The 26,424-nt window shown below is 41.1% G+C and overlaps 1 protein-coding gene and 1 pseudogene across 1 annotated transcript; one reads left to right on the plus strand and one right to left on the minus strand.

Annotated features, from left to right (window-relative positions):
• Positions 1–14,446: 14,446 nt before the first annotated feature.
• On the plus strand, positions 14,447–15,823 carry LOC119732473 (annotated as a pseudogene).
• LOC119727121 lies at positions 15,805–19,223 on the minus strand. Its single transcript, XM_038198986.1, has 3 exons — positions 18,786–19,223; positions 18,033–18,113; positions 15,805–17,702 (listed from the first exon to the last, which is right to left on the minus strand). The coding sequence occupies exons 1-3, from the start codon at positions 19,038–19,040 to the stop codon at positions 17,346–17,348; spliced, it is 693 nt and encodes a 230-aa protein (XP_038054914.1). The 5' UTR covers positions 19,041–19,223; the 3' UTR covers positions 15,805–17,345.
• Between the last annotated feature and the right edge of the window lie 7,201 nt (positions 19,224–26,424).

The raw sequence follows: 26,424 nt of genomic DNA on the forward strand, positions 1-26,424 counted from the left end.
AGCTGGGAAAAGGCACTTTAACAAATCGGGTTAGTTTTAAACTTGATCTTTTTAAAAGAAGGCTTAACATCTGACGTTGCGATCAAGCTATAATTATGAGTCGTTTGTCGGCAATTATGATTTCAAGATACAGCCCAAAATTAGTCAGTCGGGTCGGAAATTTCAAAATCGATTTGTTTGTGTGTGTGTGTGTGTGCTTACATTCTGGAATTTGTATTCTTGTGGAGACATTTCTTTGTTCTCGTGTAGTAAAGTTTTCGAGTTTGAAATTGAAGTTTCAAAATGCTCTTATTTTAACCAGAAGTTATTTCCTGGGCTGAAATTTGGACTAAATATCCCTTTTCTAAAACTCTTCCATTTGCGACGGATCAACCTACCTTGGAAATTCCTAGTTTTTGAGTAAAATCCATATATCTATTTTGTGAAATTCTTGTGGAGACGTATTCATCTATAGAAATGTTCTTCTGGAGACGTATACAATCTTTTGTTCCCTATTGTGTTCATGTCCCCGTAAGGTAGTAAATTCCAGCACTCTTGTATTGTATTACGCTCGAGGACAGACAACAAAAGAAGCACAAAGGGGCCTTTGATCCTCAGATGACGGTGCTTATTGTTAAAACCGGTCCTCGATCGTTCGGTTATGTGCTTAGTCTATGGGAAAGTGTTATATTAGAGGGAAAAAGGGAAACACAATAGGTTGTCCTCAGGCGTATAGTAAAACACGACGGTGGGTTTGTGTGTGTGTGTGTGTGTGGGTGACTACAAATTTGTATCCTTGTGGAGACACACACACAATAGGTAACAAAACATTGTAAAGGTCTCCACAAGGCAATTTCTATAGATGAATAGGTCTCCACAAGGTTTTCACGAAATAGATATATGGGTTTTACTCAAAAACTAGGAATTTCCAAGGTGGGTTGATCTGTCGCAAATGGAAGAGTTTTAGAAAAGGGATATTAAGTCCAAATTTCAGCCAAGGAAACTAATTCTGGTTAAAATAAGAGCATTTTGAAACTTCACTTTCAAAATTGAACACTTTACTACACGAGAACAAAGGAATGTCTCCACAAGGATACACATTTGAGAATGCGTGAGCTTGTCTTACATACGCAGTGTGGACTTCCGAACAAAACACGTCCACATAATGTAGGTAGCACCGACGTTGTGTGGACTTGCCCACGTCCACACAGTGTTTCCCCATTTCTGGAAAACAGGTTTAGAGGCATTTTTGGGTTAGGTTTATCTGTAGCAGAATGAAGAGAAACACTATAGGGAATCATAGAAAAAAAATTGGGTTGTAAGAGTTTTCACAGTTTGAGAAAAATGAGTTTTTCCACTGGTGTTCCTTAACTACACGAAAAGAAAGGAAAGTCCACACTACGTATGTGAAACAAGTCTGGGTGTGTGTGTGTGGGTGAGCTTGTCTTACATACGCAGTGTGGACTTCCGAACAAAAGACGTCCACATAATGTAGGTAGCAGCGACGAAGTGTGGACTTGCCCACGTCCACACAGTGTTTCCCCATTTCTGGAAAACAGGTTTAGAGGCATTTTTGGGTTAGGTTTATCCGTAGCAGAATGAAGAGAAACACTAAAGGGAATCATTGAAAAAAAATTGGGTTGTAAGAGTTTTCACAGTTTGAGAAAAATGAGTTTTTCCACTGGTGTTCCTTAACTACACGAAAAGAAAGGAAAGTCCACACTAGGTATGTGAAACAAGTCTGTGTGTGTGTGTGGGTGGGTGTGTGGGTACAATTGGAAGGCTACATAGGCCTATGTCGTCTTTCCTGTCAACTATTTTTTTCCCCAAGAAAAATTCACAATAAAACAGTTACATGTGACTTTTTTGTTCAGGAGTTAATATTCAATAGGCTAACCTGGAAGAAAGATGTTTATTGTTGCTTAATAAACACTTCAAGTTCGAATCGTTCATAGTGGCGTAAATCTGCGCTGGCGAGTGGGGGGGGGGGGGAGTGTGGGAGGGAGAATGGGGGATGAACAAAATCCTGACCGGCCGTGAAACTTCGAAACGTGGGGGGGGGGGGGGGTGGGTGGACGGGGCTGGACACCACATTTTACTAGGGGCGCTTTTCAGGATGAAGATGTCAATCAATATGTATACTCGCGCTTACATTTTTAAGCTTTTGTACTTTTGTTTCTCCACTTTTCAGTGCTATTGAATACATTTTAGTTGTTGGGACTAAAAATCCGCCCTTTTTTCATCACCAAAAAAGTGGGGGGGGGATGATTTGATAGCCCCCCCCCCCGTAAAAAAGTGTGTGTGTGTGTGTGGGGGGGGGGGGGGGTGATATACCCCATCCCCCTGGATTTATGCTCCTGAATCTTTGATTTCTCTGTTTGATTTCTCAGTCTGTTTTCTTCTTTCTGGTCTGCCTGTGTTCTAAGTCCAACATCTTCTGAAAAGAAGGTCGAATGAGGTTTCACCAAATATAAACTGAAAGATAGCTCTATTTAAAAATGTACAAATAGAACAAAATTTGATAAGGGCTGACAAACGACTCATTTAGCTTGATCGCTTCACAATTGTCAGAAATTAGTTTGCTACGATTGTGACATATCAGCACTTCCGACAAATTGTACATTTTCACTCTGGTTGGAACACATCTCTATTTTTTTAAGGGCCCATGAAATGTATTTTTTTTAAATAAAATCTTTGAAAATGCACCTTAACGTCCCATTTAGCATTATTTTCATATTCTAAAGGGAGGTCAATTCTTTTCATACACATATAAGAATTAAAATGTAGCAACACAAAAAATGTTACTAAGAAGATATGCACGTTATGGCCCTTTAAACTCCATTTTCCACTATTTTTACCCTGGTAATTCTTTAAAAAAAATGATATGAATTGTCAATACATGTATCAGATTGTGACCTAAACTGACAAAGATTTTTTTTTGGTATTTCAGTTCTAGTGTACTTTCTTATCAGTGTCGTATCCAGCGGGGGGCAGGGCCCGGGGGCACTTTGGGCGGATTTTTTGACATTTTTGTTTTGTTTTTTTGTCAGCAATAATTGAAATAAATGTTTATAGAGTTCTTCTGACATCAATCCCACCGAAGAAAACCCACTCAACAACTTGTCCAATGCGCCGTGACGTCCATATAATATGTAGTATGCATGATAATAATCAGTTTTGAAGATTTGGAAGAATGGTACCAGCCAGCCCCCCCCCCTTGCTTTTTTATTTTACCGAGGGAAAGTGTCCGGAGAAAAAAATGTATCTACATTTCGGCGCGGATGTGCGGTTGCCCCCCCCCCCCCCCCCCCCCGACGTCAAAAGCTGGGTACACTTCTAAGGGGAAGATACTACTAGTGTTTGTTGTCATCCCAACGACGCCATCCTTCAAGTTTCGTCGAACCACTGTCAAATTAACAGTGTCACTTTTCGCTAATAATTCAGTTGTTCACTCTGCGTTGCATATACTCTACCAATTCCATTGCTGTAGAATTCAAAAGATTTGAAATTACACCCTAGGACTGTAACGCCAACTTCCGATTAGGCCAACTGTAAATTTAAAGAAAATCAAAACATATTGTTAGAAATATGCTAAAGCGATTTTCATTGTGGAATTTAAAGCCCTCCTAATTAAGACTCAGATAGCACGGAAAGTGCATCTTTAAAACCAACGATGTGTTTTAATCAGTAAAATGTTTTGGAACAAAACTTCCATCTGGTGTCGCGCCGAGTGATAGTTTGCTCAGTCCGGGGTCAGTTTGTATCAATAATTGCACCTACTTGTACGTCACTAACACACCGACTCAATCACTATTGTAGGGGCCAATTTCATAGAGCTGCTTTAGCACAAAATGTGCTTAAGCACAAAAACGTCTTGCTTAATAAAATCAGGTTACCGGCCAAAACTCCATGCGATTGTTATGCTAATTAAACAACAGCTAAATACCAGTCACAAGCAATGTACATCACATGGAGTTTTGGCCGGTAACCTAATTTTACTAAGCAATGTTTGTTCGTGCTTAAGCAAAGTTTCTGCTTAAGCAGCTCTATGAAATTGGGCCCATAGGCGGACATGGCAGTGCTATCGCATGCGATCGTTACACGGTAAAATTAATTAATGGGCGAAGGGGTCATTAAAAACTAGGGGCGGATCTACAGGGTTGATATGGGGTCCAACCTCCTCCTTTCCCGCCCACCGCAAACAAATAGGAACAAAAGAAACATACAGAAAGGTTTAGCAATATGCCTGTTAAACTTCCTCTTGAAAGCTGCCGCTTAAGCCAAAGGTGCATGGATCCGCCCCTGATACCGTTAGCCATTCAGAATAAAATTTGAATTGAATATTGTCCGCTTTGGCAGCCATATGGTTGCGAACGGCGATTTCCAAAGGTTAAGTGACACTTTATTTTAAATGAAACAGACATGTTCACGTTGGCGGGTGAAATCTTCGAAATTAATTTTTCCCGTTTGGAAGACCGTATCTTCATGCAACTTTCAGGATTTATTTCCCCTATAATGATCGAAGTATGTGCTAAAAGTCGCTGTGGTATGTTCATTACTTATCGTTGAAATTGGAAGAATATGCCTCGCTACGTGCAATTTTTAAAATTGCAGCCCTGGCGTGCACAATATCTATCAGTCTTTTCAAGCCTCACAAATATCAATGAGGTGCCTATCCATTAGGCTGTCATTCGAGGTGTCATTACTCCAGTGGCTATAGACCATAAGGTCCATAATTTTAAATTGGAAATGCTATTAAGTAAACATTTTGTTCATCATGTGTACATTAATCGTCTAAAGATACTATTTTTTAGAGAGGATGAGATTTTACACAAATTTTAAATAAGATAAGGACATGTTGTTTGTGATTGATGTAAGTTATATATATTTATATTTACTCGACTTGTTATTTACTAAGTGTTTTTAATGAGCTGTCCAACCATTTGTAATTGCCTTTTTAAGGATAAATAAAGTGTTTTGAATTGAATTGAATTGAATTGAATTGAATTGAATTGAATTGAATTACGGTGTGCAGTAAACAATGGGATGAAAGCCTCCTTCACGAGTTGTTAATTAACAAATATCACCCTTTTTGCCGGCTTCCATTGGTCGAAATACCGAGACCCACGCCATGTCAGGTCGAGTGATGCTAATGAATATGCTAATCTACAATACCTTATTGTGTCGCTTGGCCGAAATCGGTCAGCCTTAGCGCCTACGGCTCTTTGATGAACAATGCACATGGTTTGGGTGAGGCAAATAATCTTTTTGATCGTGTTTGAAATTGTCCATGGAGATGATTCAAGCTGTAACCTAAGCGCCTGCAACAACTGATAAAGCTAAAATTCGGAATATACTTAAATGGCAGAAGTGTTCAACTACTCGTGAAACAACAACTGGGATAAATTCCTAGAAATTGGGATAAATACATACATTTGGGGAAGTTTCCGAACGATTTCTGCCAGACTTGAAGGTCAGCTTTGACAGTAACCAGTATTGACGTTTCGCATCGATGATGGCGATTTTTTTTCACTGACATGAAATTTAGAATTTCTTCTTTAATTACAATGTAACATTTCAATCATACCGAGCATATTTTCTGAGAAACACAACGTTTAAAAGGCCATGTTTTGGGGGCTCACGAATTTCAATGCCCTGTTACATCGTCTTAGTACGTAATCGAATTAGCTTTCCCTGACAACGACTGACGCTTTGCCTTCGCAACCATATGGCTGTTGGTACAAGCTTTTCTGAGGTTCCTCGCTCTTGATTAATGTAGCCGTACACGTGTGTCAGTTAGCTGGCTTGAGATACTTACGTATGACTGCGCCGATCCCACCAATGGCATACGCTACGACCTTTTGAAACGTAGAGGCTTGCTCACTTTGGGGATTGTTGTATCGACAAAGATTCACAAAGTGCTCGCAGTTATTCTTCATAAGATCGTAATCTTTCGGCTCTTTGTCAAGGTGCATGCTTGTTGCTTTTTTAACGATTGCTTGGGGATCCAAAGGATCTGTGGTTTTGTCTCTTGAGTTGTTGATCCTTACACCGCTTGAACTGCCCAGAATTTTCGCAATCCTTTCAGCTGGAATCTGGGACTGTGGACTGGCAGAGGACACACTATTTGATATCCACTCTTCTGCATTAACAACGAAATGGATGACGGCATGGGGCATAGCTTGGTACCGACCGACGTATATACCCCAGTGTGCAAACCTACCGCGGTCGAACTCAAGCATATCTCCGGGGCATACCTCGTCCTCCAAGTCTGCGATATTCTTAGAGGCATACCACTCGCCCTCGATCTTCAAATTGCATTTTACAAAAACCCGGTCTCTCCGGTCTGTGGCGTATCGACAAAGGTTCACGAAATGCTCACGGTTGCTGCTGACAAGGTTGCAATCCATCGAAGTTTTGCCTTTCTGAACTAGCTTTGCTACTTTAGCAATGTCATCGGGATCCAAGGGCTCTTTTTCGTTGTCTCTTGAGTTGTTGACTCTAAACTTGCCAGAATCCCCGAGAACCTCCCCAATCGTATTAGCTCGTATCTCGTCCGTTCGGCTTGCCTCTCCTTCGACATTACCGAAATGGATGACAGCGTTTTGAATACCTTGGCATCGACCGACGTATATACCCCAGTGTGGTTGCACACCATCGCGAACGAACTCCAGCCTATCAGCGATACATAAGCTTCTTTCCAAGCCTTCGGTATCCGCAGTAGTAAGCCAGTCACCTACAATCCCATAATTGCACTTTTCTACGAAAACGTAGCCACTGCGGGGTTTGTCGTACCGACAACAATTCACGAGGTTTTTGCAGTTACTAGCAAGAAAGTTGTTATGAATCTGTGATATCTCATTGTGTTTGTGCATTTTCGTTGCTTTTTCAACAATTTCGTGGGAACTCAGAGGTTCTGTGTCATAGTCTTTTGAGTTGTTTATCCTCACCCTGCCAGAACCACCGATAATCTTCTTGATATTTGCAGCTCGTATCTCGGGCTTTTGACTGGCAGAAAAGGTACTGAAGTAGATGACAGCGTGTGGCATTTTTTGGTTCAGACCGACGTATATACCCCATGCGTACACACCGCCGCGGTCGAACTCCAGCCTATCACCGAGAGATACCTTTTCCTCCAAGTCTTTGATATCCGCAGAGGTATACCATTCACCCTCAATCCCATAATTGCTGTTGCTTGCCATGTTTTCTGCCTGTCAAATGGTGGTTCAGTATTACCCAGACGAGGAAATTTAACGCGTCTGAACTGATCACACACGAAAGGCCTACAGTTGAGTTCAACGTTTCTTAAATACTCAAAAAATTTCGTACACTGGTTCCCGCTCTCTGCATTGCCGCTTGATATGGAATTCCTAGTTCTTGGCGGGAACCCGTCCATGCTCCGCATAAACTGATCTTTCTATGGTATAATTATCATTCACATGTGGTCGTTACTATTTATTGGCAGGGGTGATGCTGGGTACCTGAAAACTCATTACATTTGTACAATCCAACATTCTGGATTTTTAAACAACCAAAAACATAAGCATCAGTCTCGTTCCTGTTGAATGATGGTTCAGTATTTGCAAGACAAAGAAAAAAAGACAACTTACACCATATGTTGTGTTCAATTCTGCTGAGAAATGGAAATTTCCAGTCACCAATTATCCCTTATATGTCACACTGCAGCTACGAAAAACACACACACTCTTTATTCGTGCCATCGCATATTTACTTGGGCGTTTATATTTACAGACAGGGGTGGGTATTCGGTTACGGGTCCTAATGCAAACTCTAAAAAAAAAAGTGGATCAGTCTTAACACAAGGGAATGTGGACGTGATCGTTGAAATTTGGTCATTTTCATCCTCATTTTCATAAATATAGTGAATTTAGTTCGGTGTAAATTTTAAAGTTCCTATTCCGAAAACACCTCCATGCAATACACTGAACCACATCCACCATAGTTTCTGCCAAATAGACCCGCATAGCAAACGTTGCCATGGTTTTTGTTACTATTGGTACCACATGCGTACACTGTGAAAAGGCGACAATGTAGTCAATAAAACGAAGCGGCATTGTACACTCCAACATTAACCAAACTGATCTCCAAAATAATTTGACGACTATAATAAAAACAATCACGAGGATAGCCAACTAAAAGCCAGTCCCAGAGCACCAAAATATCATACCATAGATTTATCATGTGGCTGGACAAAGCCCATTCGTTTGCAATGCAGGTTCACCCAATTTTAAACATTGTAGCTTAAGCTCACGGTTTTGCTTTCAAGGAGATGAGTGGGTGAGTTGTGATTAGGTTATATGTTTGAACACCCTCAATGAAATAATGAAAATGAAGAAAAGGCAACCCAGGCAGTCCCTTTCAACAAGTCCCCGAAAAGGAATCGCCCTAAAAGTCCTTATTTCTGAAGAGAGACAGAAAAAAAAGGACTGGTTATTTGATTAATCTAAATTTGCATGCATTAGGTCTCCCCCATATACTGATTTTAAACTTCCCTGTTTATCGACAAATGGCGTGCTATATTTGTAGCTTGCACAAACAGTGTGTGAAATTCATGTGCAATCAGCCTACGTATAGCAGTTACCCTCAATCTCGTCATTGTTGTTGCCTACCATGTCTCGTTCCCGTCGAATGGTGGTTCAGTATTTGCAAGATGAGGAAAAAACATATGATAACTTGCACCTGATGAGGGGGGATTTTTCAAACTTGTAATATTTGGGGGGTTTTTTACTCCTGTTTTTTCCTCTCCCTTTTAATATGGAAAGTTTTATGTATTTTTTGATTTGATTTTCATTAATTGTTTTGTTTAATTGTTTGTTTGTCCGTTCGTTCGTCAGTTCTATATTTGTCTGTTTGTTTATTTTCTCTTTGTCTTTGATTTACTTGTTTGTATGATCTTTCTTCAGTTTGTGCTTTTACTGTTTGCTTGTTTGATCGTTTGGTCTGTTTATTGTTTGTCTGTTTGTTGGTCTTTAGTGCAATCGTCGTTATTATGTGCAATTTTACCATATTCATGATTTTCATCTGAACAGGGGTCTGGACAAATATATCGTTAGATGACAGTTTTATACTTTCGTTTATCCTTGACAGCCCCTGTTCATTTTTTATCATTTTATACATTCTTAACCTTTTGTTTCATGTCAACAGATGTAAAAGCTTTCTCGATTGCTGGCCCCAGGGAGTGGAACAAGATCCCTCAACACATCCAACTTGCATCGTCAATCATCACCTTCAAGAATTCGCTCAAAACACATCTGTTTCTTTACATCAATTCACCTACATCTTTTCCTCTAATTATCCCCTGGTTCCCTTGAGTTATTCTTAAATTAAGTTTTTGGTTTTGTTTTTGTTTTTGTTTTGTTTATTAGTAGATTTGTAGTTTTGTAGTTTTTTACAGCGCTTTGATCTTTGTTAAAAGCGCTTTATAAATTTTCCATTTATCATTATTATTATAATATTATTATAAAATATATTTTTAAAAAATAATAAATAAAATAAAAACACTGTCTACGCGTACCATCACACAATTAAGTGTGTGTTGCTATATTCACTGGCAGAGGTGAACATTAGTTTGGTGCAACTGGTGCATATTGCATATGCCTTTCCGTGTACATGAACCACACACGGCCACCATAATCACCACCACATAAACCGGCGAATAGACCTTTCTGCGCTTGGTTGGCACACTGCACATTTTGCCAACCACGGCCTGCAAAACTATGGAAGGTCCAACACTGCAAAAATGAGGAAGAGTTATTACAGATCACCAAAATATTATTTGATACTTGAAAATACAACAAATCCAACAAAACTACAAAATAATTCCTACATGAGCCTTTTTACTATGTGTTGATGGCGTTATGGGGACTTTTTTTGGAAAAAATGTTGCCAACCTCGGCTTCAATTTTTGCGCTTACGGTAGCCCAAACAAAATGACTCCAATGTTTACAAACAGAAGAAAGGCCTATAGCAACCGTTACCGTTGCCATGGCTTTGTTACTATGGGTATCGCTCATCCGATAGACCCTAAAATGCGAGCTGTGCGAGCAACCGGTAATTATACAACGAAACGGCATCCTCAACCAAAGAGTAGAATGATCTGTACTGTACTTGTAAAGGGTATACAAAAATACTATAAGCTACGAAATAGTCGGAAGGTACTGTAGCGGGATCCTACTGGGCTCTTGTCCGCCAAATCCGGCCAAACGCAAAAAAAGGGGACAGAAAGACGGGATTTCTAACTCTGAAGGAAGATCTCATTTATTTTGCCAAGCAGACTCTGAGGGCAACTTGCCGCACCGCTACCAGAACTGCAACTGATCAATTCCCAGCATAGACATGCACACAGTCTGAACAAATGTACACAAATGTAGCAACTTTACCCAACCCTGGAATCCAGCCAAGTCCTTCCCGCACAATTGAACTTTGAAGAACCCCACTTAGCCAACCTATTTGTAGAGCCTATTTCCGGAGCGCGCGCCAGCCAGACCCAAAACCAGGTCAGGTGCGTGCCGCCGGAGCCCCTCCGCCGGAGCACTAGTGCTAGAAAGCAATGACAACAAAAGTGTGCATAGACTGTCCGTTACAGTACTATAACAAAGCAAGGCAGGCCAAATAAGGCTGGATCCAGACGACACATAATACCTTTCGATATTCTCAGAATGGCTATTCACAAGATCAAAATGCATGTCGCCGGATTTAGCTCATTCAATGCATTACGGGGTAATCCATCTTTTTTTTTTTTTTTAACTTTTGGGCAAAAGTAAGACTAGGCCTATACAAGTCTAATTCACAACTGACAATATCAGCGAGAAGTAGGCTGGCCCGGCCCTCCGGAGCCAGGAAACTCAGTTGTGTTTTCCATTTTTAATATAGCAAATTGAGACTTATATGCAAGTCAAGTAACAGTGAGTCCGTCAGACAATCAGTTAGTCGATAAGTCAGCCAGGTGCAAACATGAGTATAAGGCCGTGTCAGAATTGATAGGCGGCGGCTAGAAATGACACACGTGTATATGGTAGCGGCTGCAGCATTGCAAACCAGGGGCCGTATCTTAAGTCCGACGCCTCATAGGTCCGACGCCTCATAAGTCCGACGCCTCATAAGTCCGACACTGGAAATCGAAGCGTACGAGGCGTCGGACCTATGAGGCGTCGGGCATATAATGATGCGTCGGACCTATGAGGCGTCGGACTTATGAGGCGTCAGAGCTATGAGGCGTCGGACTTATGGGCCTTTATTTGGTTGGGGGATGCGATTTTGTCGGACTTATGAGGCGTCGGACCTATGAGGCGTCGTACTTATGAGCGGACCCCGCAAACCATGACCAAGTAATTTGGACACGGCCTAATTACATGCTAATGTATATTTATAGTGCACGTGTATAATCCACCAATATTGTTGCTCAAGGGTTATACATGTACTTCATTATTATTGCTCATTTGCTGTTCGCTGTCATATGGATTATGAAAAAAAAATGAACTGGGCTTTACAACTGAAGGCAGGGATAGGATTGTTAGATGAAATGAGTTAAATTTATCAAGGAACATGAGTTTTGGGGCATGCATTTAAAATGCCAGATCTGTTTTTGTAATTCTCCTGGTTAGGGTCTCAAGGGTTATACTTTGATATTATCGCTCATTTGGGTCACTGATGTATTCCAAAGAACAATGGATAAAAAAGGAGCGTCTAAGGTCACTTTGTCCATGGCAAATGCCGTGGTCTATTATGCTTGACCAGATTCGCTGATTAATTTAAAGACCCCGCCTCTTGACCACCTAGATTTTGACCAATCAGCGGGCGCTTTTTATATCGGGTCTTCGGTCATTCACCCGCTCGTATGTTTCAGCCGCTCATTTAACCTGCGCGCAAACGCACTCAAAATATGAAATACTGATAATCAGCAAACATGGATGCCTGCAGTCTCAGTTTGACCCACTGGAAGAATCGGTCAACATCACGCTCGAAGTACTTTGATACATTTTTCTTTCCACGTGGACAGGAATTAAGGCAATCAAAGTCACTTCTGCAAACTTAGCGTAAAAAAACAGAGAGTATTTGACGCAATTTTTATGTTTTTCCGTGTCGTGTAGTAGGAAACTATTTGGTCACAAATTCAAAACAGGCGACAGTTTAGGGGATACAATTTCAGTTTTGCCGAGTAACTGCAAACTTGTCTTCACTGAAAAATGGTAAAGGATGCCACGGAAAGTGCGATGTATAAATATCATTTAAGTTGGAAACCGTTTCAATGAGAAAAGTAAGGTCTCAGGTTATAGGTTTTTTCGTTGAATGTAACATTATTGTGCATCTACACTGTACACGAACCCTGGATCTGGACCGTCTAGCCACGCGCCACGCGGCGCTCCCCGTTTGTAATCTTTCGACGCGTTGGAAATGTATATACATTTAACCGAAACGATTTACAACTGACTGGTTCCCGCCCCTGAAATGCATTTAGTACGATCATAGAGGGCACTGGGACCAGTTTATTTGTGCACAAAACTTTCAAAATGGGTTTACTCGAAAAATTACGATTTTTATAAGCTACAGGTTTGCTTTTTACATCAAGTCACCTGTAAAATGAAAATAATCTATCACCCTTTTCGATGGTACTATTGCTGATTTAAGGTAAATTCGGAAAATTTACCAAATGTGTAAACCAAACTCAAAAGCGAACGATGTTTTTCCTTTTCATTTTGTACGATTTTTTGTCCATAATTATTGTTTTTTTCATATATTTAAAAAGGTTTTTTTAGCGCCGTTACCACACTGTAGAGACAATTTATATCTTTGTTCACTTGGTCTACTGATAATTTTTGGTTTGAATCATCTTTTAAGTAATGCGAGAAGGATACATTTTAAGACATGAAAACCAGACAATGGTTCAGTGCGTCGTCTGCTACCGCTGTTTGCAAGCCGACGACGCGGAGGAAACCATTGCGCCGTACGGCGCGGTATTGTACGTCAGGGGATCAGACTATGAATATGCATGTATTTCGGGTAATTATACAACATATATAATACGCGCTACGTACATTAGGCAAAGCAGGTGCGCACGCATTACACAACCAATAGACGAATCCAAGCGCGGTTTACGAAAGGGCGCCCTCTTTCTTTCCCGCCATTACTGGGACGCATTTTGCATTATGCATGTGACCGCTGACCTCTGATTATCGATCGGTATGGCGGGAGATATAAACGAAGTGCACAGTAGCAGACGATCAACAACAAAATTATGTATTTTAGACCTTAATGTTTTATTTAGTTTGTTGTTCTTTACCACATTGATGGTGTAATTGTTTTGCTTCAAGAAAATATGTCTAAGAATAAAAAAATCCTCCAAGACATGACTAAAATTATTAATTTACGCGCACTGCCCGGCGGAATTTGTCCGTGTCCTAGCGCGCAATTCGTTCAGTCTTCGACGGGGCTTGCGTGGCGTCAGCCCCCCCGTGCAGTCAACTGCATTCACGGTGCGACTATTTGGGTGTCATGACATGGTGCAGCCGTGTACAGCTGATTTATTTATTGCCAGGATTAGGTTTTGTATCTGAATAGCTACCAGCATTACAACTGCACACAGGTGAGTTTCGCTTCTGACATGTCTGACAATGACGCGAAGAAAGGCTTAGAAAAAGAGAACTTGAACAAGCTGAAGTCGAAGTTGCAAATTTTCTGGGTAGGCCTAGCCCTAGGCTTTAGCCTGACGTTTTACATTATCATGCATGATTAGTACTAGCAATACTTCATGTATTTTTAGCAATTCATGTAAGCCTTGTAACAGGCCTAGATTTTCTCATAAGTCCTGTGCAATCCCTTCCAAAGTTTAAAAATAATTGTGCACAATGTAATTTTCCAAATTATCATTATAAATCAGTGATATAAGTCATGGAATGCCAACCAAAATGGTCATGATCAGCAATATTGTTTTTGTTCATCTTATAACAGGCCTAGCGTTTTTCCAAAAACATGTAATTCATGGAGTGGACTGATGATGTACGTCAGTGGCCTAGGCTAGAATTTCAAGGTAATTTAAAAAGAAGGCACGGTCATTTACAGATTACAATTTACAGATAACTTTATTTTCAGTAGGTTTAGAAAACTATGCACAATCATATTTGCAATAGAATTATGAATTATCTTTTGCAATTACTAGTCTGTCTATGGTCAGTTGCAGGATCTTTTTTTGAAGTTGCTGTTTTTTTTAATTTTGTGATATGGATGAGGCTGCATATGTGTACATTTTAGTTAATTTCAATTATTCTTTCAAATCTTAATAAATATGTATTACTTTTTACATGAAATATACATAAATTTTAATTCAATTCATCTATTATCTCAAATAGTCTTCATAAATAATTATTACGTTTTTACATGAAAGACATGTGCGCTGTAAGTAAATTCAATTATTGTTTCAAAAAATATTAATAAACATTACCGTTAACTCTTTTTAATTTCAGATATTTATGACTTCTACATAAATGGACCTGCATGCGATGATCATCCCAATTTAAATCATAGAAGTATAAGTGAGGGGCTTAACTACCTTCATTCCGGATAGGCAGGAGCTATAAAGCATTGCTACAAAACTGTTAATAAGGACATTATTACACTGGCTGGTCAAATTCGCTTTTCCCAGAGGATAAACAACTTTCACAATGTTGAAGTAACAGTGAATAAAGCAAATAGGCAAATAGTTACTGTGAAATGTAATTGTACTGCTTCTGAGGGGAAATCCTGCAGCCATTCAGCTGGCCTTCTCTTCAAAATTGTGGAAGCTAACAAGTGTGGATTCACAGCCAGTTCATGTACGGATAAAGCGTGCATCTGGAATCATTCAACACAGGAAAATGTACTTCCAGACAGCATAAGTAATATCCGAGGAAAGAATGAATCCACCGTCAATACAAGTCTTGCATTTGATACTGATGAGCAACTTATGGACCATTTGAATAGCTCAACACTGAAGGAACTATCTGCAATACCCGGAACTATTTTAAATCACCTTAAATCAGCCAAGCCATTATCCCATCCCCACAACAAGCGCACACTACCCGACCATGAACTGCACAACACCAACATGGAGTGCCCTGCATGTCTCATGACTTATGAGAAATACGTGCACCTTTCAACTACTGACGCTGTATTGCTTGCACAGTCTACAGTTAACCAAAAGTGTGCTCTGTGGACAACACAGAGAAAACTTCGAATAACAAGCAGCACAGCAGCTAGTGTTCCCAAGAAAGTTGGCACAGACCCTGCCAAGTGGATTGCAAATCATTTGCACCCAACATTCTTAGGAAATTCTGCAACTCGTTATGGGCAAGAACATGAAGCGGTTACACGTGAGCAGTTTGAGAGGGACACTGGTAAACATGTGGAAACCACTGGTCTGGTTGTCAATCCAAAAGAAAGCTGGCTAGGAGCCAGTTTAGATGGAATTGTTGATGAAAATACCATCCTTGAAATTAAGTGCCCCACACAACAGAAACTGTCTAAATATGGTTCTGTCCGTGGCTTGATAAATAGTGGACAGTATGACGTGAGAGTTCAGCATGATGGATGTTTCTATTTACGAGAGACAACAGCAGCAAGTGGCTATTACACACAAGTACAGATTGCAATGTTTTGTTCACACAGGAAAATGTGCAAGTTCATGGTGTGGTCCCAGACTGATTATGTCATTGTAAATGTGATGTATAATGAAGAATGGGTAAATAACAGAATTTCACAGCTTAGAGAATTCTATTTCATACATCTACTGCCAACCCTTACAGATAACATTGCTAGAGGGAATCTACATATAGTTGACTTACAAAGCTAAAATGGAATGGATATCTGCAAACAAACAAAAGCCAAGATTTAAATGATTTATGGTTTTAAGTACAAGTACATGTACATGTAAGCCTTACAAGTTAGGAAAGCATCCACATGCAGAAGTACTTAGCAAAATACAAAAATGTATGTTATCTTCAAGTAAACGTGTATCCTCCACCCTTATTGGTCAATCCTTGGCAACAACATATCACACTGTTGCATCAGTGTGATACACAATGCATATCCTTTCACACGTTCCCTATTCCAAGCTGCATGCGCAATAACCGCTAAAAGGTTCTTGTTAAGCGTGCTAGTTCCAACACACATGCCCACTTTATACTGTGCATCAAGTTTACTTGAAGATAAATTTGTTACCCCGCTCTTGCTCGTAGAACACGGAAAAGTGTAGTGTGTCTGTGTCCATAGACGCACCAAATTATTCCGTGTTACACACGCACTCGCGGGATAACTTAAAAAAGTATGAAATATGTATTTAGCAAAGTATTTAAAATTTCAAACATGTGATGTAAGTTTATGGGCGAGGTTTTGAACAGCATATACTTGTACCACCAGAAAAAAAAATTGTGCAAAATTTAAAACTTGGTTTCATGGAGGTGTGAACTTAGTACTGACTACATTGTAGCTAAGCAGGATAAAACTCAGTCCTCATCTTCAAACAACCATTCATCCTCAAAATCATCATCTGACTCTGTGATCATTTCCTCAGTTTCAGGCTCTCCTTGAATTAGTAGCGGTTGTAGATTACACAAACCTGCACATACAGTGACAATGTTGTCCACATTCATGACACGTCCTGGGATAACTGTGCTTAATATCTTGTAACACTTCAGGCGTCTGATGGCTCTTTCCACATGTATACGAACATTTGCAAGTCTCCTTGTGCGTGTAACCTCCTCTTCTGGAAGTATATGGTCCTTGTTGCCAGTGGTGAAAGCTGGGATGGATAATTTCACCCCCGGTGGCAGAATGTCATCAATGGTAAACCCCTTGTCAGCAAGAACTTCATCACCAGGTTGTAGATGCTGTAAAATTCCTGAACTTTGAGTGATAAATTTGTCACTTGCACGCCCACCAAATAGTTTTGATAAGTACATGACAAAGCCATTGGGAGCAATACAATAAAGAAGCTTGAATGTATTGTGATGCTTATAATTTGAATAGGTCTGAGCACGTTGTTTCAGGTTCCGTGGTCTTTGTACAAACATTTCGGTACAATCTATTATACAAGTGGCCCTAGGATAGTGTTCCAAAAAGCATCTTGGTCTGATCCTTTGCAGTGTGTCCCTCGAAGGCCAAAATATCAAGTGTTCACGCATAAATCTTGCCAAGATGGGAATCCATTCTCTGAAAATCTGGCATGCTGTAGATTGGGAAACCTTAAAACGTGTTCCCAAGTCAAAGAAGAACAAACCAAGTCGGAGTCGCATCAACACAAGCAGAAGTTGATTGCAGAGCTTCATCTTGAAAGTTGGCAGATTTGGCAAAATTGACAGGCATTTAACCAATACCTAAAATACATGGACACTCAAGCCAGTGTAGAATTTGCTCGTATCATCACCCATATCAGATGCGGACAGTTCGGGAGAGGTATCCGTCTGACGTGTCTGAGTTGCTTTCACTTGGCTTTTCATGGGGCAACTGGGATTTGTAGCATATGTGTGATCTGCAGTGCTAAAATCATACCACTGCACTGAGGCGTCTTTACATGTAGTTGCTAAAGAAGCAGGCAGTATGGTTTCTCCACACACAGGGGAAGCATGTGGCATCTCATGAACGGCATGCTCAGACACAGACACAGATTCTTGCTCTTGAAGCTTCAAATCTCGTCTCAATCTTGGGGCATGTCTGCCAGAAGATAGTTGTTTCTGTAATGACAAAAATGTATACATGTACATTCATCTATCCCCAGACCATGTGTTCATCTTGCCCTTAAGCTTGCGTCCCATTATAAAGCTATGTAAATTTCAAACTATAGCATAACCACCCCTGGCTGAAAGGTAAGGTCGGAAAATCCCTCATATGACATGTAATAATTTCACATGGCTTATTCCAGCCACTGTTCAGAGAATATACTTTGTTGCTTAAAAATATTCAGACACCTGACCCTACTACAGCAACCTACAGATTGTCAAATTATTTACCTATCAATGGATTAAACATATTTAGTAGTAATGTGCCATGATTTTAGAACTTACGTGAGGTTTATATCCCATGTGCAGTGATGGGTAGGGGTTATTCTTTGATGGTTTCCCATCCTGAAAGTGGATTGAGCAAATCTGCAAAATGAAAAAAAAAATGAATAAATATAAAACTAAACCTAAACAAATTTATTTATTTGGTCAGATATATTGGCTTTGGGCAGCACCGCAGGTTACTATCCCTCCGTTCATCACCAAACACTTCAAAAAAGGGAGAGTGCTGTTTTTTTTATTTCGCAGGCTATTAAACAATTTATTGGATTTTCGTTTTTGTTTTTTGTAATTTCGCCAAAAAAGTAAACCACACTTCTTACAATAGCCTGCGTGAAAAGTTGATATCCAGGCATTTTTGGATCATTTTCCCTTGTAATATGAAATAATGTACACCACAACATGTGCAGGCACACAACTGGAAATCAACTTACAAGACATTATGCAGATTGTCAGACTGAAAAAAAAACGATACTTTTTCCACAGGTGATAGGGGCTAAAGATACACATACACGTACACGTAGTTTGGAAAAATTCCATACACAGACATTGTTAATAGTTTTCTGCAGTGGCATACACTGTAGTAAAGTTGGTCTCATTTAGTTTTGCACGTTTCTGAGCACTCCAGAGCACTGTCTGGCTAGTCTTCAAGTTTTATTAATTTATAATTAGGCCTAATATTCAACATGTTCAATAAAGTTAAACTACACTTGTCAAATGTCAGTTTATCAGGTAATTTAAAAAGGTGTGCATACTCACCCTGCTATTTTTAGTTGGCTCAAAGTCCTTTCTATTAAGGTTTTTAATCCAATTATTACGGCTGCTGAAGGACCACACCTCACAGTCACTGCCGGCGGGAAATCTGTGTAGCTGCCATGGTTGCACACAGGAACATTCACGATGAGACTTTGGCGAGTGCAGATCGCACACCGACGTTTTCCACTCAGACAGCTTTTTGCTGCTATTTTTGCAGCCCACCACCGCACAAACTTTTCCTGAATTTCCCGAACTCATTTCCTCTTTGCCTTTAATTTGGTTTACTTGAAATCTGGAGATGAGCTTAATTATAAACGGAAATATCTCAAAAATTGACTTTCGCCAATGTATCTGTGCACAAAATTTGACAAAAATGCGTCCCAGCAATGGCGGATTTGAAGAGCGCCACCTTGTGACAGAAATACAGCGGCGCCGAAAACGCGCGTAATGGATTTGTCTATAGCAAGTGCCCTAGACGTTGTTCTGACAGGTTCGTGGGTGATATTGGCTGGTCGTGATAGCGCCCTCTCGCGGTGGCCGGTCATCGCGGTTGCCGGTTATCGGCGTAGCAAACAAGAACAGCGTCTAGCCCCTAGACTAGCTTAAAGTACGACATAAGAATATTTGTGAGATATTGGCACTTCTGACAACTTGTACATTTTTCACTCTGGTTGTTATTATATATCTACTTTGTTTCAAGGGCCCGTGAAATGTATTTTTTTTTAATGCAATCCTTAAAAATGCACCTTCTTATAGAATACAAGCCGATTTACCCGATCATAGATCGGGTAGGGCGTATTTGTGTTGGGGTTGAGTATGTGGGGAGTTAAATGTAAATGGGAATTTAGTTGAGAAGACAAGCAGTTATAGAAAAGCAATTTCTGTGGCGCTATCTGAGGCAATTTCTGACCACGATAGTAAAACCACTGTATTGTTTGAACAACTTAAAGATCATCTTTTAAACATCATTTTCGAGTTTGGAGTCATTGATTAAGCTATTCTGAGCAAAAGAATATTATAGTAGGCTACAATTTTTATTCGGGGAAGAAAAAGTGTGGGGGGGGGGGGGGGGTGGACCAAACCGGATATTCCCCGATTTAAAATGTTGGGGTGGGGGTCCTCCGTCCCCCACCGATTGACGCCGATGATAATTATGTACCATGGCATGTATAACTGTTTGTAAATGTTCCCGTTGGTTTGTTAAAATGACATTTTTTGATTACTGTAGTACACAGGCGAAGGCTGATTGTACAGTTTTGACAATAAATCATAATGCAATAAAATGTGAAAGTGTCATTTGAAATGAAAATGTTGAGTGTTACCATAAAATTACAAACGGTCTGAATCATGGAGGAAGGTCATAATTAAGTTTCAGTATTGGACTCTTCAACAGACGTAAACTTGAACTTCTTACAATTTGCGAGACCGTCTGCGAGGAAAAAGTCGATTCAACTTTTATTCAAGTTGGTTCAACCACCTATATAAGAGCAAGTTTTACTCGGCCTCCGAGAAATGTTTGCTCCTGAAAGGATCCGAGACCGCGGCTTCACGTCTGTGGAAAAATGTGGAGGGTGTCTTCCACCGGGTCGGACACTTTTTGTCGATTTTTTTTGTGACTGCGTTTAAGATCGCGGTATTTGAAGCAATGCATCGATCCTTCGTTGATCCCAAAAAGGCCCCTGAAATTATAACATTATACGTGGCGGGCAGCGACCTCACAACGCTCAGTCTTGGTGGATGCATGGAGCTATAAACCATGATGGAAGCAACAGAGCACTATATCACGTCACATGCTTGTGCTGCAAATAGCGAGCACCGTAGACCCAACCTCGTTTCCAGGGTGTGGAGCAAGCTGCAGTACGCGTTGCCTTCGACGGTTTTACGCATAGCTCGGAATTAGTACTACGCAGTGTAGACTTTCGATTGGTCAGACCGCCCAAGGCATACTAATGTGTGGTCCTTCTGAGTATTCGTTGCACTCGGCGCAGGGGCGGCAAGCGAAGCATATGAAATAATAGGGACACTTGATGGCCACGCACCATGGACAACAAATATTTTGCCAAGGTCACCCCATGCTACCGTTTGGTGAACTCTTTTGCAAAACAGCCAAGTAGAACACGTAAACGCAACCCCTACGTCGAAGCCGCTGACCTCGCACAGTATAGACACGCAGAAAAAGCCAGCACAGGGGGCGGACAGGCAGTCAACGTGAAAGCGCACACGACGGCAAATTCCTGCGCAAAACGCAGTCACGAAAAATCGACGAAACGGATCGCCGGTCCGTACGGGAAAATCAGGACGACCCGAAGTGTCCAACCCGGCGGAGGACACCCTCCGCATTTTTCCACGGACGTGGAGCGATTTTGGCGCCGCGGGAGCCCGCGGTCTCGGATCCTTTCATGAGCAAACATCGTCTAGGAGGCCGAGTTAAACTCTTTCTTATATATATATATATTTTGGTGCCTTTTTGGTTTTTATGCTAATGCGAATTTCCATAATCATGAGCAAAAGTATGCTGTCATATCAGAAAGAAAACTAAATGTTGCAATTAGTTTGTGCACAAAACGTTGCAAGAATTTGGAATATTTCACTGTCGTAATAAACCTTCTTTTCATGGGTGATTTGTTGTTGAGTCAGTTTTTAACAGTAATCCATGGTGAGCAAACATTTCTCGCAAATGTTTGCAATGAGCAAATGATTGCGTTCACATTTTGAACAGAAAAACACCTAATATGAACAGTGTCTTCCGAAATGACATCATGGCAACAGCGCCCTCAGTTGTCCGGAAAAGGATGGAAAAAATGTTAAATGTTTAAAGAAGTGCACTTTTCTATAAATTTAATCAAAAAGGGATGTCAGTTAGTATTCATTTACTTAAGAGGATTAGAATGTAACCCCAAATATTTTCCTAAGAAATATTCCCTTCATATGGGCCCTTTAAAGTACACGTTCTACTATTTTTTGCCCTTCTTGACATCAATATAAATTGTCAATACATTTTTCAGATTGTGATCTATACTGACGAGTTTTTTTTTTATTTCAGTTCCAATATACCTTCTTATGTACTTCTATGTTTGTTGAAACCCCTACGACACCATCCTTCACGTTTCGTCGAACCATTGGCAAATTAATAGTGTCACTGTTCGCTAATAATTTGGTAGGTCACTCTTCGTTGTTTTCTCTACCAGTTCAATTACAGTTTAACGCAACATCCCAAAGATAAAAGCTGTAAAATAATAGAGAAGAAAATCAAAACATATTGCCATATGCTAAAGCGATTTTCATCGTGGATCTGTTAAGCCCTCCTAATTTAGACTCAGATATATATAGCACGGACAGTGGGTCTTTAAAGCCAACAATAAATTGTAATCAGTAAAATATTTTGGAGCAGAAGTTCCGTCTGGTGTCGCGCCGAGTAATATTTTGTTCAGTCTGAAGGCCAGCCGATTGCAATATTTGCACCTACGTCACTAACACACTGACTCAATCACTATATCACTGGTTAAAGACGGACACGACAGTGCAATGGCATAGGATCCAGGGGCGGATCCAGGAATGTTCGCAGGGGGATTGTCATCAGCAGAAAAAAATTGAAATGTACACAGGTTTTTTTTCTCCGGACACTTGGCATCCTAAAATAAAAAATCTGGGGGGGGGGGGGGCTGGTCAAATTCGACGATTAACACTAAATTACAGAATGGTGTACAGTATTTTGAACAGGCTGACATTATACCAAATAATTTTTCGGGGTGTCGCAGCAGGGAGGGGGGGGGGTGTTTGCATTACTTTATAGGAATTTGTATGCTATTTTTTTTTGACAGAGCCGGGGGGGGGGTGACCCCCAAAACCACCCCAAGGCCCCCCCCCCCCTCGATACCCGTGCCTGTGATCTTTAACCTGTAAAATGAATGAATGAGCCAAATCCGACATGTTGTGTCTGTTAAGGAGAATACACGAGAAAGTGTGGATTCGTAATTTAAGAATTCACGAGGCGTGAAGCGCCGAGTGATTCGTACATTAAGAATCCACACTTGCGAGTGTATTCTTCGACTTAAACCATTGCGTCAACAGAAGTATTGGAAAGAATGCTGCAACCTGACGCTACTTTTTTATTCATATATCATCTCAATGAAGGCCATTCGTTTCAAAAATGATGATAAGACATGAATCTGGGACTGATAAATGTTTCCAAAATTGTTAGGAAATACTTGAAATGACTCTCCATAGACAGCGCGGAAGTGGCGTCAGTTTGCAACATTGTTTCCTGTCGTGTTTAGCATGTGTATCGACACACAACCAAGTCATTTTGTTTGTATAGGCTCCTTACGTCAAAATGGATAGTTCAGACGACGATTTCTTTCTGACTAAAAGTAAATTTACACGATATGCAGGGCCCACCTCCTTCAATTATCATAGTTCATTTAGGTACCAATGACCTGGGTTATATTGATTTTTTCTCAATCCTACAGAGGTTAGTTATGTATATGCAGTGTTGTCGTGTACTGTACCCCCACGCCACATTACTTTGGTCAGAGATCTTGCCAAAGGCTTTTTATTTTGGAGCCAACCCCCAGGAGGCGATGGACAGGCAAAGGCGGTCTGTCAACAGGTGGGCTCGTTCTCGTTGCGGCCGCCTTGGTGCCTTCTCAATAAGGCACAATCAATTTAATCAGACAAGTTTCAATCTTTACAGACGTGATGGTGTCCATCTGTCTCCTGAAGGGGCCATGGTTTTCAGGGCAAACCTTTGCTGTGCCATTAGGCAATCTCTGCAGCCGCAGGTGGGGTAGGGGTGTATAGACATAGGGTGTTTTCTTCCTTGGGCCGCGCTCTGCGCGTGTGGCATTTTTTGAAGCGGATAAAACACCCATGGTCCATTAATGATTTTTTACTCCTGCCATTACGATTTTGTAAATAATACTTAGGTTAAACAAAGCACAGTTTGCAACATTATGTTAGGTGTGAGATATGGCCGAATAATGGTTTCTCCACTGAGAAGTGTGAGATCCGTTCGTGAGTTGATGACTCGAGGTGATGCTGCTATGAAATAGTCTGTTTTGGCATCGTTGAGCTTGAGTTTGTTAGAACCCATCCAGTGTCTGATGTTCATGATACAGGTAGAAAGCCTGTCGAGTGCTTTGTCTGAATCCCCAGGGATGGAAGGATTAAAATAGGTACAAAGTTGGGTATCATCTGCATAAATGTGGTAATGTAAATTATGTAGAATGTAAAGAGCAATGATCCTATTACTGATTGGACCATCTGACTGATTTGAAGGCATCATTTTTCAAAATTGCGGCGACTCTCATACTTTTTTTATGTTTTTGGATGATCATTTTTGGATGGAATTTTATCCCCAGCATCACAGGATTACCCACCTGCAATTTGAACAGGAATAAAAGCAAGCTTTAATTGAATTGGTGTCTCAAATACCTTGGAGAGATTTGAGTATTTTAAATATTTACTGGTCTGCACCCTCAAGGGTATGCAGAATTTCACGAATTGGCTGTCAATGTGACAGGTGGATGTAATGTGATAGTGTTAATTGGATTTTGGGGAAAAGAAACCCAGGTCTATTTAGTCTATCGGACAGCATTTGCGCTATCTCTCCAGGGGCGGATCCAGGAATTGTTGCGGAGGGGGGAGGGGCGGTGTCAGGCCCGTCAGATTTTTGCTTATGTCCAATTGTCTTGGACAGGGGGACATATAGGTAATACAGCACATTGTTACTGATCCATTGATCCACTGATCCACTGATCCACTGATCCACTGATCCACTGATCCACTGATCCACTGATCCACTGATCCACTGATCCACTGATTGTAATTTCTTTTTTTTTACTTGGTGTCAGAGCACTAGAGCAGAAGTGGTGGGGAGGGGGGGGGGGCGACCCCCAAAACCTAGCCTTGTTCAATGCGGTCTCTCGGCTTTTTGTCGAAGGGAGATAATCGGGCCCTGCACCCACAATCAACGCGGCTACGTGCGTGTACCACCGACCCTTGTCCGTACGAACGGTTCGGTACGTACTAACACAACCAGCAAGCACACACACGTGAGTACGGTACGGACTGTACGCATGGTGTAATAAGGCAGTAAATGTACATGTAGGCCTACTGTGTTCTGCGTGTGGGTGTACATGTACGTACGTACGTGTGGGGGATGTACGCGCCGCGTGGCCTGTCGAACGACCGCCTTGTTGGGTCTGAATTAGCCGAGCATTGGTTGGAAGTCGCTGGAGAAAAAGTTGTTTCATTATTGATGGCTCCAATGTTCGCTCCCCCAAGAGCTGTTGCATCTTGCGGAGCAGTTGGGAGGGCTTTCGATCCCCCAACTCCTAAGTTGTCAAGAGTTGGTGCAAGCGTTTTTGTTCAGATTGAGATGTGCGCTTGATAAGCTCCTTTTTCAGCGTTGTGTATGGAGCCTCCGAGGGTGGAGTAACTTCCGGGTTTAATGTCTTTCTTTACTTTTTCGTCCAGTTTTGGACGAAAATGGGCGGGCTTCAGGATATGCGGGTATGGCGTGATGATTATGTAGGTTCGTCTTGGACCAATCACATGAAACAACCTTCCCAATAGTATGATTAATTCATTTTTAAGCTGACCAATCGTAAGCTTCACAAGAATCATGTGACGTCGCGCGGCATGCATAATGCATTTGTCATCATGGCGTCTTTTTAGCGAGAGCGAAATGTTCGTTACTTTTTCAACAATTTGACATTGATTCGAGTTTTTCGGCTCGTGTAATGAATCCATTTGAGTGGGCAACGATCGTCTAATGACAGCATTACCTGCATAATTCGTTGGAGCCTTCAATACTGCTTCGGACAGACTGGGACTGAACGACTTTCACCCACAGCAACCGGCCACCATTGCAGCGTTTTTTTCGCGGATGCGACGTGTTTGTTAGCCTATCGCGGGCTTACCAATGAGAATTCAGTATACGCGGGGGTGGTACCTCATTACCGTAATAGGTTTTGCTGGGTCAACTCAAAACCATCAAGGCGTTGGGTTACGCGGACTAGCTCATGCATGTACATGTACTGTGTGTGTACATGTGTTGTACGAGTACATTTGTACGTATGTGTACGTGCGTACGTACAAGCATAGCCTCGCTGTATGGTACAAGTTACTTTCTCACTAGTAGCAGCATACGGGCATCGATATGTGCACGCAATAATGCCTTGCCAAGTTGATTGGGGATTTTCTTATCGGCGATTTATTTTTTTATCGGCGAATCGATAAGCCCAACGCCTTGGTCAAGGCTACCCAAAACCCTCCTCCGGATCCGCGCCTGCTCTCCCTTACTCTTCTAACTCATTTTGTTCTGAAACACGACTGGTTATTGGACTACTGTAAATTCAAATTCATAAAATTTCACCTCTACTGATTTCAAAGTTTCTAGCTATCAACAAAGGCGTGCTATTTTTACCTTGCTTGCACACACATCATGTGCAACGCGGATAGGCCCTATTGTGCGCGGGATTTACTTAACCTCAAGTTCACTTACGACATTCGTGTGGCCATGAAGTTTCTTTACGATGCAGGTTTTTTTTTAGTCGGAGTTTCAGAAAGCCGCTGTACAAGGGTCGCTAAAAAGCATCGGGTACCTATTCAACATGTTTGCTTTGTGGAAGTATGGCTT

The sequence above is a fragment of the Patiria miniata genome, unplaced genomic scaffold, assembly GCF_015706575.1.
Source record: "Patiria miniata isolate m_02_andy unplaced genomic scaffold, ASM1570657v1 HiC_scaffold_1, whole genome shotgun sequence".
Classification (NCBI taxonomy): Eukaryota; Metazoa; Echinodermata; class Asteroidea; order Valvatida; family Asterinidae; genus Patiria; species Patiria miniata.